Source organism: Cydia pomonella, unplaced genomic scaffold, assembly GCF_033807575.1.
Source record: "Cydia pomonella isolate Wapato2018A unplaced genomic scaffold, ilCydPomo1 PGA_scaffold_63, whole genome shotgun sequence".
In the NCBI taxonomy this organism is placed as follows: Eukaryota; Metazoa; Arthropoda; class Insecta; order Lepidoptera; family Tortricidae; genus Cydia; species Cydia pomonella.
Window position 1 is genome coordinate 4,778 of NW_026907896.1, and position 15,961 is coordinate 20,738.

General features: G+C 38.2%; 2 protein-coding genes across 2 annotated transcripts; both read left to right on the top strand.

Moving 5' to 3' along the window:
- Positions 1–851: 851 nt before the first annotated feature.
- LOC133534163 (cholinesterase 1-like) lies at positions 852–3,895 on the top strand (the record flags this gene model as incomplete). Its single annotated transcript, XM_061873246.1, has 3 exons — positions 852–1,011; positions 1,898–3,162; positions 3,681–3,895. Coding segments are annotated over 3 exons (1,615 nt in total), but the record flags the coding sequence as incomplete, so codon positions are not given.
- Positions 3,896–8,823: 4,928 nt separating this feature from the next.
- On the top strand, positions 8,824–12,405 carry LOC133534164 (uncharacterized). The gene is made up of 4 exons (XM_061873247.1): positions 8,824–9,253; positions 10,046–10,188; positions 11,056–11,257; positions 12,299–12,405. The coding sequence occupies exons 1-4, from the start codon at positions 9,169–9,171 to the stop codon at positions 12,403–12,405; spliced, it is 537 nt and encodes a 178-aa protein (XP_061729231.1). The 5' UTR covers positions 8,824–9,168.
- Positions 12,406–15,961: the final 3,556 nt, after the last annotated feature.

Sequence of the window (15,961 nt, forward strand, 5' to 3'; positions counted from 1 at the left end):
CTGGTTATTAATCCGATATTTTTATACTATCTTCTAATTGCGCAGCAAATATCCCAGGCTTCAGTACGAGGTATTTTTATTTGTGCTCCTACTCAACCACGTGTTGATAATGATAACAGATATTGGAAAATACTAGTTCAACTGTTTGCCGTAGTCTCGCGCAAAGAATTTTAATATCGATTGATTTTTTTTATATAACTAGCTGTAACGGCTGTAATTTGGTATAATTACTTATTTTACCCACAAAATTTAATGAGAGATTGGTTTAAAAACGCAACCTCGCAAGACGCTCGAGTCAGTCGAGAGGAGGGCCAAGAGAATTATTAATGACGACGATCTGACGAATGCTCGACTTCAAAGTCTGGAGCATCGTCGCAAGGTTGCCAGCCTAACGATCTTTTATAGGATACATTTCGGAGAGTGTGCTGAGGAATTGCACAACCTTATTCCTCCGTCCCCATTTCACCATCGGACTACCAGACAATCGGCACTTCGGCATCGCTTCATGGTAGGTATTCCACAAATACGCACGAAGCGTTTCGCTTCAACATTCCTTATGCGAACTGCCAAGGAGTGGAATGCCCTGCCCGAGTCTGTGTTTCCGTATGAGTACAATCTGAATCTCTTCAAGGCTAGAGTAAATAGGTATCTCATAGGTAAGCGTGCTCCACCGTAGACCGCATCAACACTTACCATCAGGTGTGATCATGGTCAAACGCCTGCCTATCCCCCATAAAAAAAAAAAACCTGTAGAAGAGAACAGCCGGAAATACACACGAAAGGATTTTTGCCAAAACTGATATGGGGCTTCGAGCTTGGTCGATTTATAGCGTGTACATCCTGTGACTAAGCGTTGTGCATTTTTTAGAAACTCCATTGGATCTTGAGTTATCCAGACCCATAGTGCATACTCCAGTAGGCAGCTATCGGGGGCTTCGGGCCCAGGATGGGAATTACTCTAAGTTCCTGGGTATCCCGTATGCGAAAGTTGATCCGGACAACGTTTTTGGTGTAAGTATTGAAATGGCGTTTAGGTGCATTCTGTCATAGGTATTTTATTTTTAATTGTAGTTCTTTTCACCACCTTTTCCTTTCTTGTAACTTAACTTCATATCGATTCGTCCCTTTCTTTTTCCCAGATTTTGTTTTACGTAACATAAAATTTATTACCTTATTATAAGTTAGAAAATAAAATAAAATACAAAATAAAATATAATTTAAATAACTTAAATCTAACAAAATAAACTCAAAATGCTCAACTATGAAAAGTCCTCCAGGTCCGTCCCCTGCGGAAGGGTGCCCATGAGGCTGGCTACATTCCGTCGCTGGATGGCAATGCCTCTTCTTTGGCCTAGGAATGAGCCAGCCCTAAGGTCACCCGAAGTCTCATGTATCTGTATATGTATTTTAAACTTCGGAAAAGGATATAGGCGTCACTACTCCACGGCCCTAGGATTTCTACCGCAAACTCCTCAAATATGTGGTTGTTTGAGAGATAGGCATATTTGCGGCGCTTTAAGGCTTCAGCCGCTGCCGCCTTTCCTACCCATCTCAGGTTTGAATCCCGATAAGGGCATTTATTTGTGTGATGAGCACAGATATGTGTTCCTAAGTCAAGGATGACTTCTATGTATTTACGTATTTGTATATTATGTATATCATTGTCTAAGTACCCACAACACGAGCCTTCTTGTCTTAACGTGGGACTTCAATTTGTAAAAGAAAGTCCTTATGATATTTATTTCAATTTGTATAATTTTCAATTAATTATATTGTTATTATCGTGATTTAACGTAGTATTGTTTTTTTCTATTTATATTTTCAATTAACCTCTGCTAATTATATGTAAAAATAAATAATATTAAAAACGATCACCAAATTTTTTTATAAATTTCAGTCTCCTATTCCGCACAAAATTGAAGGGATATTTGAAGCAGTCGACGATACATCAAGGTGTCCTCAACAAAGAAAAAAAATATTTGCTGGGACACTGGACTGCCTTCACGTCAACATTAACGTACCGAATAGTGCCAGTTTTGATAATCCCTTGCCTGTCCTGATCCAAATTTTTGGGGGAAAATTTTATATCGGATCTGCACGCAGTTTTCTCTATGGACCACGTTTCATAGTCAGACATGACGTCATTTTCATTACTTTCAACTATCGCCTTGGCCCTTACGGTTTTATGTGTCTAAACACTTCCAAAGTACCAGGGAATCAGGGTTTAAAAGATCAAGTACAAGCACTGCGTTGGATTAAAGAAAATATACGATATTTTGGCGGAGACGACTCTAAAATCACTATAGCGGGGAACAGTGCTGGTGCAATGTCTGTGGATTTCCATCAGAACTTTCTACAGGAGCAGCTTTATCACAGAGTGATTTTGCAAAGTGGCGTTTCGTTGACTCATGATATTACCGAAGATTCAAATCCTGATCGAGATGCACCTTTAAAATTAGCAATGGAATTGAATTATACAACGAATGATATAAATGATGCTTTATTGTTTTTAAACAAAGTAGAGCCACAGGAACTTATTGTTGCAACATGGAAATCTGGTGTATTCTTTGGACCGTGTGTTGAAAAGCAATTCGAGAATGCTGATATCTATATAACAAAATATCCTGCTGATTTGAACACAATTACTCGTAGAGATGTCGATGTCCTAATTGGTATTACTAACGATGAAAGCTATTCGTTCATAACTAGATATATAAAAAATGGTGTCTTAGATTTGCATACGGACTTCGTGTCTTTGATAATAGAATCTCATTTTGAATTTAATAATGCAAGTAAGCTTTCAAATGAAATAAAAGATATTGTCCGGATGTTTTATTATGGTGATGACGTTCGACGTCTAGATAAGAGAACAGAAATGAATATACATGCCGATTTTACTTTCCACAGTCCAATATTCAGAACTGTTAGAAAATATTTGGAAAGTGGCGTAGAAAACATGTACTTTTATATGTTTTCATTTTGTGGTGAAAGGAATTATTTCAAAGATTACATGAATATACCCTGTACAGAAGGTGGAGCTTCTCACGGAGATGAACTGGGATATTTATATGACATTTCTTACATGAAGGAGCGGTTGCGAGATGAAGATATGCTAATTGTAGACAGGATGACTGAACTTTGGACTAATTTTGCTAAGTATGGGTACGTAATATTTTTAATTCAAATTTAAACAGCTGATTTTTATGAATAACCTTAAAAATGATGATACCAGGTTATTGTAAACAACAATAAAATTGAGTGATGAGACTTCTATGAGACTCAAAAGCAATAAGTTTAAATAAAGGTGCAATACACACATAGGCTATAATTCAATTTTTGAAATTTCACAAACTGGTCGGGCATTTTTTCATTTTGTATTCTTGTAAATTTTCTACTCCAGGTGTTTAGGTTATGCAGCTTTAATTTTTTTTTTGAATTTGACCTTGTTTTAGTTTAGAAAGCAAAGAATAATAATTCCGAAAGTGCACTCTTGATAATGATTTTCAAAAATTAGGAAGTGACTGTGTAAGGTTTTTGTTGGTACATAGTAAATCCTGAACAACTTGAAATAAGTAGTGCACAAATAGGGATAATTTATGATGCAATTATCTGAAAATGTTGACAAAGCTTATCCGTGTCCAAAATTTATTTAGTAGAAATAATTCATATCCTTATTTCAGAAATCCAACACCGAAAACATCCAAGTTAATTCCTGTCCAATGGCCACGTGTATCCCGGGACAAACTGCCATATTTGGAGATAAACACAGAACTACGCCTAGGTTCCAGACCGATGCACGAGCGGATGAGCTTTCTAGACCTTCTGTACAAGGACATTGGACATTATCAAAGGTGGATAAGCAATGACTGAACAATGAAACAACTAATGAGCAAGACGAAAATAATAATATAAACAGTAACCATTTTTTACTTAGTTTTATTGTAAAGTAATTGAATCCTGAGATCTTGAGTTGGATTCACAAATGACCGGTTTTATAGGTAGTTAATTATTTATCAATATCCGAATGACGCAAGAGTTGAAATGGTATATAAAAATGATATTTAGTTGGCCATTATACTATCGCTATTAATAGATCCAGGCTCTTTAGCGGTGGAAAGACCGTCAGCTGTCGCCTGAAAGCTGTAACTCAGAAAACATACAGAAGCATAAAGTCATATTTTAGTACATAAAGTATATTTTATCACCAAAGTGGTTACGGAAGATTGTATAATCGCGCTACAGCCGGCTTACGATAAGAGCACGTGAATCATTAAGCTTACCAATACATCTATGATAATATAATATGATAATATTATTTATTTATATTGTTAAGAATTTAGATTCCTTCACTAGGAATTCTGATGTGAAATATAAATAAGCTTACTATCAGAAAGTTGCGTATCCGCAAACTACAAAAATCATTCGTTGTGCAATGCATTCGATTTTATAACAAGTTACCTGACGATGCTTGCAATTTGGTAAAGATTACTCTTGCCAGCTCTTAAGAATTAGTTAAAAAAGTCATTGATGTTGAAGGCTTATTACAGAGTCGAGGACTATTTGACAGACAAACATGCCTGATCCAAACTGGAAACTGTAATAAAAACAAGTAGCAATTAAAATCATTGTATTATGAGTTATACACATAGCTCAGGTGAGAAAGCACATCAGATATTTTATGTACTTAGGTATATCATAGTAATCAGTCAGATTACATAGAGAGAGAGAGATCAATCCAAAACGGTCAGTATGGAGAAGTCAGAAACGATAAGAGATAGCCACATTTGTTCTTAGGAAACATGGCTTCGATTTTAAATTTAATAATAATGACATTCAATCTTTTTTTTTATCTCATTCATACATAACCGGGAATCGAACCTGCTCGAAGTAGAGATGCAGAAATATCTAGTGTATTGACGTTTCGCCATGTCCGTCTGTGACTCCCCTACACGAAAAGTAAGGATTGTGATATATGTACATGTATAGTACCGAAGGTATATACCTGGGCACGTATCACGGCTGATCGCTCGGTCAGTGAACTCGCGGGTAGGTTAATAATAATAAATTATTTATTCACGACCAACTTGGATCATTATGTGTTAGTGACAATTTTTATCTTAATGCTAATGTTAATATATACATATGTATTTAATTATAGCAAACTATATACTATATTTGAGTTTCTTATAAATAAATAAATAAGCGGATTCAAGAAAATCCGCCTAGGTACTCACTTATTCCTGCGCACATGAGACATGCAGCAGTTATTTAAATATAGGCCATCAACCCTGTCCGCAAGCATGGTCAGGATGCTGTTGGAGCTGGCCCGTACTCTGCGCACCAGGGATGTGGTTCGCTTGCGCATCGTGGTGTAAAAGCAGTCTACCCGCGCTTCTGAATCTAGACAACCCCATCAGCACCCTGTACGCGTTATTATATTGAACGCGCAGAGCATTGTACCGTTTATACGTGTAGTCTGCCCACAGGCTGCTATTCGCTCTGACGGACAACGCTCTGCGCTCGCGCTCAATATCCGCATCCTCTTTAAGGTCAGCGTTAAGATTATCATATATAATTCAATGTCATAATTTGGTCGTAGTTTTAAGTTGTCTTCCGAAACATATATTTTAATACGAACGGACGTGCAAATGCCTTTTATAGATATTCCAGTGTTCCTGGCTCCTATATATTTCAATATATTCCTATATATTATATATTTAAATATATTATATATTTTCCCATTTGTTTAATTTTTTTTGCTTCAACCGTATAGTGTAGAGTGTAATTGGATAACAGTACTCTTTCCGTACAGACTCTAACGATGTGCTGATATTTGGTGAAACAGAAAAATATTGTTGCTCGAGCCCGATGTTGGGCCTGATATAGTCTGGATGTAATTGGTACTTACACAAGTAGGTGCATTCCATTGATGTATCTTTTTGGCGCGAACCGCGAGTTTTCAGTTCGGGGCGAACTACCTATATAGAGCATAAAACGGTATTCAAAAAATATTACTTTTCCACCTTAGACAGTCTTCTTTGTAGTATAGGCTCGGAGAACACACACCACATAATCATGGGTGATTTCAATACCGACCTTCTGAAGGACCACTCCAGGTCACTGAACCTTAAATCCATTGTACAGGCGAGCGGCTTCTCCATATTACCTCTCAACGCTACTCACCGCAACGCGGACTCGCCTGATACTTGGTTGGATCTGATACTTACGTCCTCTACGGAGCATGTCATAAATTCGGGGCAGATGTTGGCTCCTGGGTTTTCGCGCCATGATCTTATTTACACCAGTTATAAAATCAAAGTGCCCAAACCGAAGCCTACAGTGGTACGTCTTCGAAACTATGCTCGTCTGGATATCGAGAAGTTAAAGCTGGATGCCGCTTCTGCTAACTGGGCGCCGACTTTTGATGCACAAACTGTAGAAGATAAAGTACTCGCATGCAATAAAGTCCTTCTAGAGTTGTTCGATGCTCATGCGCCGGCGCGCGACGTCCGTTTGAGGCGGCCCCCAGCTCCATGGATTACCAGCGGAGTACGAATGGCGATGACGAGAAGGGATCGAGCCTTCCGTAAATATAAGCGTGATCGGTGCGACGAAAACTGGCGTCTCTTCAGGGTTGCACGGAACCGATGTAACCAGATGGTGAGGGTTGCAAAACGCCGATATATTCATGACAACATCTTGACAGCATCTCTTACGGACACTTGGAAGTTTTTAAAGTCTTTGGGTGTTGGAAAGTCCACGAACAGTTTCGATCCATCCACTTTCTCCATAGATAGTCTTAATGCCCATTTCTCGAATACCACAACATTAAACTCTGTTATCAAATTTAAAACTATTTCGCTTATTGCTTCCCTTCCATCTCCTAACATTACACCTTTTCTTTTTGCCCCTATCACACCCGAGGATATACGTAAAATCATTAGCTCTATTAAGTCCAAAGCGGTAGGCCATGATGATATAGGTCGCGTTATGATTCTCTTCGTTCTGGAAAGTATTCTTCCTGTAATAACCCATATTATCAATTTCTCTTTTCATACTGGACAATTTCCATCTTCTTGGCGTAAAGCCTATGTTATCCCGCTACCCAAAATTTCTAACCCCAGCTCTCTAAGTCACTTCAGGCCTATATCTATTCTTCCATTCATGTCCAAGATACTAGAGGCTGCAGCACATAACCAAATTTCAAAATTTATCTTTTCCAACCGTCTGTTGTCTCCATGTCAATCTGGGTTTCGGGCGGGGCATAGTACGACCACCGCGCTTTTGAAAGTCACTGAGGACATAAGACAGGGCATGGAATCCTCGAAAGTTACAGCGCTTGTTCTCATTGACTTCTCGAATGCCTTTAACGTTGTTGACCATGACCTTCTATTGGCTGCTCTTTCCCATCTCAGGTTCTCATCAGAGTCAATGGCATGGTTTGAATCGTACCTATCCGGTCGCTCCCAAGCTGTCCGTAGAGATAGGTGTCAGTCTGATTGGTGTGATCTGAACACTGGAGTACCGCAAGGTGGTATTCTCTCTCCATTGTTATTTTCGGTGTTTATTAATTTCATTACACACGGACTCAAATGCGACCATCACCTGTATGCAGACGATCTGCAATTATACGCCCAAGCCGAGGTAGCGGATGTCAATTCCGCAATTGAGGCTATCAATGATGATCTGGATCACATAAGTGATTGGTCTAGTTCTTTTGGCATCTCTGTCAACCCTTCTAAGTGCCAGGCCATCATTCTGGGTAGTCGATGGCAACTCTTAAAGTTGAATGCACTTTCTGTTGCACCGATCATTTTTGACGGCTCGGTCATACCTATTTCGAGTCAAGTGAAGGACCTCGGTTTAGTCATTGACAGGCATCTCTCATGGGACGGGCAACTTTCGGAAGTGAGCCGGAAGGTCACTTGTACCTTACGCACACTCTACCGTTTCAAAAATTTTCTTCCGGTATGCACAAAGAAATTGCTCGTTCAAGCACTCATCCTCCCGCTCATTGATTATGCTGATGTGTGTACAACGAACATGTGTCAAAATTCTCTCAACAAACTCGATCGACTCGTAAACAATGGAATACGCTTCATTTTTGGAATTCGAAAGTTTGATCATATATCTAGCTACCGTCGCCAGCTCAAGTGGCTTCCCATACGTCAGCGCCGTTCCTTTCGAATACTCTCCTCACTTTTCTCTATCCTATTCGAGCCCTCCACTCCAGAATATCTCAAATGTAACTTCAACTTTATGACCCCCCGCCCAGGCTGCGAGCTGCGCTCTGCCCGTTCTCTTAAACTCTCTGTTCTCCCTCACCATACTGGTTTCCTAAAGTCTTCTTTCGCTGTTCAAGCAATCCGTCTTTGGAATGCGCTTCCTCTAACGATTAGACAAGCCGCAAACAAGCTGAATTTCAAACGTATTCTCTACAAGCACCTGCTAGATACTGTCTAGTGGGACCCCCCCCCCCCTCTTCCCCCCTGCCCCGCACACATGCAGAAGTATATTTATGTATATTGTATAGTATATTATGTAATTAATTTGTATATGTATTTATAATGATAATTTGTGTAGTTTATAAAAGTATTATATATATTACCTATTAGTTTGTATACTGGCTTAGTAGTATTAGACTTAGTATTTAATTTTGGAATATTTTTTTTCACACTGCACCCACCTTAGCAAATTTCTGTTTGGCCCAGTGGTTGACTGGTAGAGAATGCCTCAAGGCATTAAGTCCGCCTATTGTACGTTATACTTGTACTTGTGCAATAAAGTTTAAATAATAATAATAATAATAATACTTAATTTAAATTATTTTGAGATTTTTTTTGTAACTTCTATGATTCCAAACCTTACTAAACAACTTTCGCTCAATCGAATAAAATCACGAACACCTAAACCTATCAATAATGAATCCATGTATTTTATAGCCTGTCGTATTTTTTTATCCATGCATTAATTACATATTAAAGTAAGTTAGTGTTATGTCGTGATGGTTACCATGACTGAACATAAAAACATTCCAAGAGCATTTCAGAGCACGCTCAGACAGTTAACGCAGTGGCCTGACCGTCCCCAGAGGCAGACTAAGGGAAAATATAACAAAGCAAGAAATATTGTCTATTTACACTCTTTTTCAAAATAAAACAGGTCACTATGTTCCCTCAGATTCTGGTTATTAATCCGGTATTTTTATACTATCTTCTAATTGCGCAGCAAATATCCCAGGCTTCAGTACGAGGTATTTTTATTTGTGCTCCTACTCAACCACGTGTTGATAATGATAACAGATATTGGAAAATACTAGTTCAACTGTTTGCCGTAGTCTCGCGCAAAGAATTTTAATATCGATTGATTTTTTTTATTTAACTAGCTGTAACGGCTGTAATTTGGTATAATTACTTATCTTACCCACAAAATTTAATGAGAGATTGGTTTAAAAACGCAACCTCGCAAGACGCTCGAGTCAGTCGAGAGGAGGGCCAAGAGAATTATTAATGACGACGATCTGACGAATGCTCGACTTCAAAGTCTGGAGCATCGTCGCAAGGTTGCCAGCCTAACGATCTTTTATAGGATACATTTCGGAGAGTGTGCTGAGGAATTGCACAACCTTATTCCTCCGTCCCCATTTCACCATCGGACTACCAGACAATCGGCACTTCGGCATCGCTTCATGGTAGGTATTCCACAAATACGCACGAAGCGTTTCGCTTCAACATTCCTTATGCGAACTGCCAAGGAGTGGAATGCCCTGCCCGAGTCTGTGTTTCCGTATGAGTACAATCTGAATCTCTTCAAGGCTAGAGTAAATCATAGGTAAGCGTGCTCCACCGTAGACCGCATCAACACTTACCATCAGGTGTGATCATGGTCAAACGCCTGCCTATCCCCCATAAAAAAAAAAAAAACCTGTAGAAGAGAACAGCCGGAAATACACACGAAAGGATTTTTGCCAAAACTGATATGGGGCTTCGAGCTTGGTCGATTTATAGCGTGTACATCCTGTGACTAAGCGTTGTGCATTTTTTAGAAATTCCATTGGATCTTGAGTTATCCAGACCCATAGTGCATACTCCAGTAGGCAGCTATCGGGGGCTTCGGGCCCAGGATGGGAATTACTCTAAGTTCCTGGGTATCCCGTATGCGAAAGTTGATCCGGACAACGTTTTTGGTGTAAGTATTGAAATGGCGTTTAGGTGCATTCTGTCATAGGTATTTTATTTTTAATTGTAGTTCTTTTCACCACCTTTTCCTTTCTTGTAACTTAACATCATATCGATTCGTCCCTTTCTTTTTCCCAGATTTTGTTTTACGTAACATAAAATTTATTACCTTATTATAAGTTAGAAAATACAAAATAAAATATAATTTAAATCTAACAAAATAAACTCAAAATGCTCAACTATGAAAAGTCCTCCAGGTCCGTCCCCTGCGGAAGGGTGCCCATGAGGCTGGCTACATTCCGTCGCTGGATGGCAATGCCTCTTCTTTGGCCTAGGAATGAGCCAGCCCTAAGGTCACCCGAAGTCTCATGTATCTGTATATGTATTTTAAACTTCGGAAAAGGATATAGGCTTCACTACTCCACGGCCCTAGGATTTCTACCGCAAACTCCTCAAATATGTGGTTGTTTGAGAGATAGGCATATTTGCGGCGCTTTAAGGCTTCAGCCGCTGCCGCCTTTCCTACCCATCTCAGGTTTGAATCCCGATAAGGGCATTTATTTGTGTGATGAGCACAGATATGTGTTCCTAAGTCAAGGAGGACTTCTATGTATTTACGTATTTGTATATTATGTATATCATTGTCTAAGTACCCACAACACGAGCCTTCTTGTCTTAACGTGGGACTTCAATTTGTAAAAGAAAGTCCTTATGATATTTATTTCAATTTGTATAATTTTCAATTAATTATATTGTTATTATCGTGATTTAACGTAGTATTGTTTTTTTCTATTTATATTTTCAATTAACCTCTGCTAATTATATGTAAAAATAAATAATATTAAAAACGATCACCAAATTTTTTTATAAATTTCAGTCTCCTATTCCGCACAAAATTGAAGGGATATTTGAAGCAGTCGACGATACATCAAGGTGTCCTCAACAAAGAAAAAAAATATTTGCTGGGACACTGGACTGCCTTCACGTCAACATTAACGTACCGAATAGTGCCAGTTTTGATAATCCCTTGCCTGTCCTGATCCAAATTTTTGGGGGAAAATTTTATATCGGATCTGCACGCAGTTTTCTCTATTTATTTTTTTTATTTTTATTTTATTTATTCATTTTAATTAACACAGTATAACAGTTAAAACTAAAGCACTGTGAAATTACATATTGAACCTAGACAATCTAGACATGTATAATTGGAAAGAGTTGACATGAAACATCAAAATACTAATTAGAATACAGGTGACACTTATAACACAGAGGAGGGACGAATATCCATCATCTCGCTGAACCTCAGACATTCATCACGCACTGACATCCATCTACTTGCAAACACATCACATTCAGGCGCTGATGCGAGGAGTGAATTCAAGCTGCGTAAAGCTCGAACAAAAGGAGCGTTCCTGCGCGACACAGTTCGGGAACCCGGCACAGATAAAAGACAGCGATTACGAGGCCGAAACTCAAATCTAGAAGGTGTTGGGACAAACAGACGCACTACTTGTGTTGTTAACTCGACACAGTCAGAGTCACCGCGTAAGATATTACAGATTGTAGTGAGAAGTGCTGAGCTGCGTCTTACCTCTAGGGAGTTAAATCCCATCATTCCCAACAAAAACTTGGTAGGATAAAGGAATGGGTAATACCCGTACATTTTTTTGTATAGGAAGCGCAAGAACACTTTCTGTACTTTTTCCAGTTGTAAGACATATGTTGTCTCGTAGGGACACCAAACGACAGAGGCCGTCTCAAGCTTACTCCTCACTAAGGCATTGTAGAGCAGTTTTATTGTTCTTGAGTCAGTAAAATCCCTGGCATTTCGAATGACAAATCCCAACCTCTTGTAACAATTACGGGTCAATGCATTCAGGTGCTCATGGAAATTGAGACGAGAGTCTAGAATGACACCGAGATCGCGGATGGAGCTAACACGAACTATTGCGTCTGAACCCAAAATATATGTGTAGTTAAGTGGATTTCGTGCCTTGCTAAAACTTATAACCGCACATTTAGAGACATTAAAGGATAGTCTATTTTTTACGCTCCACTCGCGCAGTTGGTCAAGATCCTTTTGAAGAGATTCACAATCTGAGATTCCTTGTACTCCATAGATCAACTTCAAGTCATCGGCATAAAGAAGGCATCTAGCGAAACTCGGAACGGATGCCAGGTCATTAATCATTATACCGACCACTATTCTATGGACCACGTTTCATAGTCAGACATGACGTCATTTTCATTACTTTCAACTATCGCCTTGGCCCTTACGGTTTTATGTGTCTAAACACTTCCAAAGTACCAGGGAATCAGGGTTTAAAAGATCAAGTACAAGCACTACGCTGGATTAAAGAAAATATACGATATTTTGGCGGAGACGACTCTAAAATCACTATAGCGGGGAACAGTGCTGGTGCAATGTCTGTGGATTTCCATCAGAACTTTCTACAGGAGCAGCTTTATCACAGAGTGATTTTGCAAAGTGGCGTTTCGTTGACTCATGATATTACCGAAGATTCAAATCCTGATCGAGATGCACCTTTAAAATTAGCAATGGAATTGAATTATACAACGAATGATATAAATGATGCTTTATTGTTTTTAAACAAAGTAGAGCCACAGGAACTTATTGTTGCAACATGGAAATCTGGTGTATTCTTTGGACCGTGTGTTGAAAAGCAATTCGAGAATGCTGATATCTATATAACAAAATATCCTGCTGATTTGAACACAATTACTCGTAGAGATGTCGATGTCCTAATTGGTATTACTAACGATGAAAGCTATTCGTTCATAACTAGATATATAAAAAATGGTGTCTTAGATTTGCATACGGACTTCGTGTCTTTGATAATAGAATCTCATTTTGAATTTAATAATGAAAGTAAGCTTTCAAATGAAATAAAAGATATTGTCCGGATGTTTTATTATGGTGATGACGTTCGACGTCTAGATAAGAGAACAGAAATGAATATACATGCCGATTTTACTTTCCACAGTCCAATATTCAGAACTGTTAGAAAATATTTGGAAAGTGGCGTAGAAAACATGTACTTTTATATGTTTTCATTTTGTGGTGAAAGGAATTATTTCAAAGATTACATGAATATACCCTGTACAGAAGGTGGAGCTTCTCACGGAGATGAACTGGGATATTTATATGACATTTCTTACATGAAGGAGCGGTTGCGAGATGAAGATATGCTAATTGTAGACAGGATGACTGAACTTTGGACTAATTTTGCTAAGTATGGGTACGTAATATTTTTAATTGAAATTTAAACAGCTGATTTTTATGAATAACCTTAAAATTATGATACCAGGTCATTATAAACAACAATAAAATTGAGTGATGAGACTTCTATGAGACTCAAAAGCAATAAGTTTAAATAAAGGTGCAATACACACATAGGCTATAATTCAATTTTTGAAATTTCACAAACTGGTCCGGCATTTTTTCATTTTGTATTTTTGTAAATTTTCTACTCCAGGTGTTTAGGTTATGCAGCTTTATATAGTTGTTTGAACAGCTAGTTCAATACCAGTCCTGAGCACTGGGGATCTTACCTTGGTATTTTAATATTGTATTTGACCTTGTTTTAGTTTAGAAAGCAAAGAATAATAATTCCGAAAGTGCACTCTTGATAATGATTTTCAAAAATTAGAACGTGACTGTATAAGGTTTTTCTTGGTACATAGTAAATCCTGAACAACTTGAAATAAGTAGTTCACAAATAGGGATAATTTATGATGCAATTATCTGAAAATGTTGACAATGCTTATCAGTGTCCAAATTGTATTTAGTAGAAAACAATTCATATCCTTATTTCAGAAATCCAACACCGAAAACATCCAAGTTAATTCCTGTCCAATGGCCACGTGTATCCCGGGACAAACTGCCATATTTGGAGATAAACACAGAACTACGCCTAGGTTCCAGACCGATGCACGAGCGGATGAGCTTTCTAGACCTTCTATACAAATACATTGGACATTATCAAAGGTTGATAAGCAAAGACTGAACAATGAAACGACTAATGAGCAAGACGAAAATAATAATATAAACAGTAACCATTTTTTGCTTAGTTTCATTCTAAAGTAATTGAATCCTGGGATCTTAAGTCGGATTCGCCAATGACCGGTTTTATAGGTAGTTAATTATTTATCAATATCCGAATGACGCAAGCAGTTGAAATGGTACATAAAAATGATAGCAACGAAACTAGTTAGTTTGCCATTATACTATTGCTATTAATAGATCCAGGCTCTTCAGCGGTGGAAAGACCGTCAGCTGTCGCCTGAAACCTGTAACTCAGAAAACAGACAGAAGCATAAAGTCATATTTTAGTAAATAAAGTACATTTTATCACCAAAGTGGTTACGGAAGATTGTATAATCGCGCTAAGAGCACGTGAATCATTAAGAGAACATTTGAAGGAAATTAATATTTTAACGGAAGCTTCCCAATACATCTATGATAGTATTATTTATGTTGTTAAGAATCTAGACTCCTTCACTCAAAATTCTGATGTGAAATATAAAGTTTCGTATCCGCAAACTACTAAAATCATTCGTTGTGCAATGCATTCGATTTTATAACAAGTTACCTGACGATGCTTGCAATTTGGTAAAGATTACTCTTGCCAGCTCTTAAGAATTAGTTAAAAAAAGTCATTGATGTTGAAGGCTTATTACAGAGTCGAGGACTATTTGACAGACAAACATGCCTGATCCAAACTGGAAACTGTAATAAAAACAAGTAGCAATTAAAATCATTGTACATGTATATTTCTTTGTAGTGCACAATAAAGTATTTTATTATTATTATTATTTGTATGTCTCTTACAAATTCTCGGGACCATGGGGTCCCGGGCATTTGGAAGGCGTGCGTGGGGCCGAAGCCAACACGTAGAGGCCCCTTGTAATAAGACAATTTACTCTAAAAGTAATGTGACACCAACCGACGATTATCCCTGTTCACACTATAGCAGTGCACCCACGGACAAGCCCCGGTTAGTGTAGGACAATTGTAAGTATTATTATTGTATTATGAGTTATTATTGTATTATGAGTTATACACATAGCTCAGGTGAGAAAGCACATCAGATATTTTATGTACTTAGGTATATCATAGTAATCAGTCAGATTACATAGAGAGAGAGAGATCAATCCAAAACGGTCAGTATGGAGAAGTCAGAAACGATAAGAGATAGCCACATTTGTTCTTAGGAAACATGGCTTCGATTTTAAATTTAATAATAATGACATTCAATCTTTTTTTTTATCTCATTCATACATAACCGGGAATCGAACCTGCTCGAAGTCATGTAAACAATGTAAAATAAGATTGTCTCGTGGACGCATCTGGCATATGAGTATCTTGGACAGTATTTAATCAAGCGTTCGATGGTTTGTTTGGTGGAATTGTCGCATGGACAAACGTCTTTGTCGGTTGTGGAATCGTTTCAGATATGTTCTATTGTAACCATGGCCTGTTAGGATTTGTGTTAGTTGAAAAGTGATGGTTGTATGCTTACGAAGAAGTTTAATATCGTCTAGAGTAGGTAACCAGTTTTTGACATGTTTTCCTGTAGTGCTCTCGGTGTATGTTATGTTATGTGTAATGTATGAGGTATTTCGGATTTTTGTTTTGTGGTATGATAGAGGAAAATAGTCGTAATCTGGTTGTTTGCGTAACGTAGCCGCATCCCGGGACCATCGGCTCCATAAGCAGCGTAATGTAGTGACCCGGCTTGCGGCCGGGTAGTGGGTAGTGA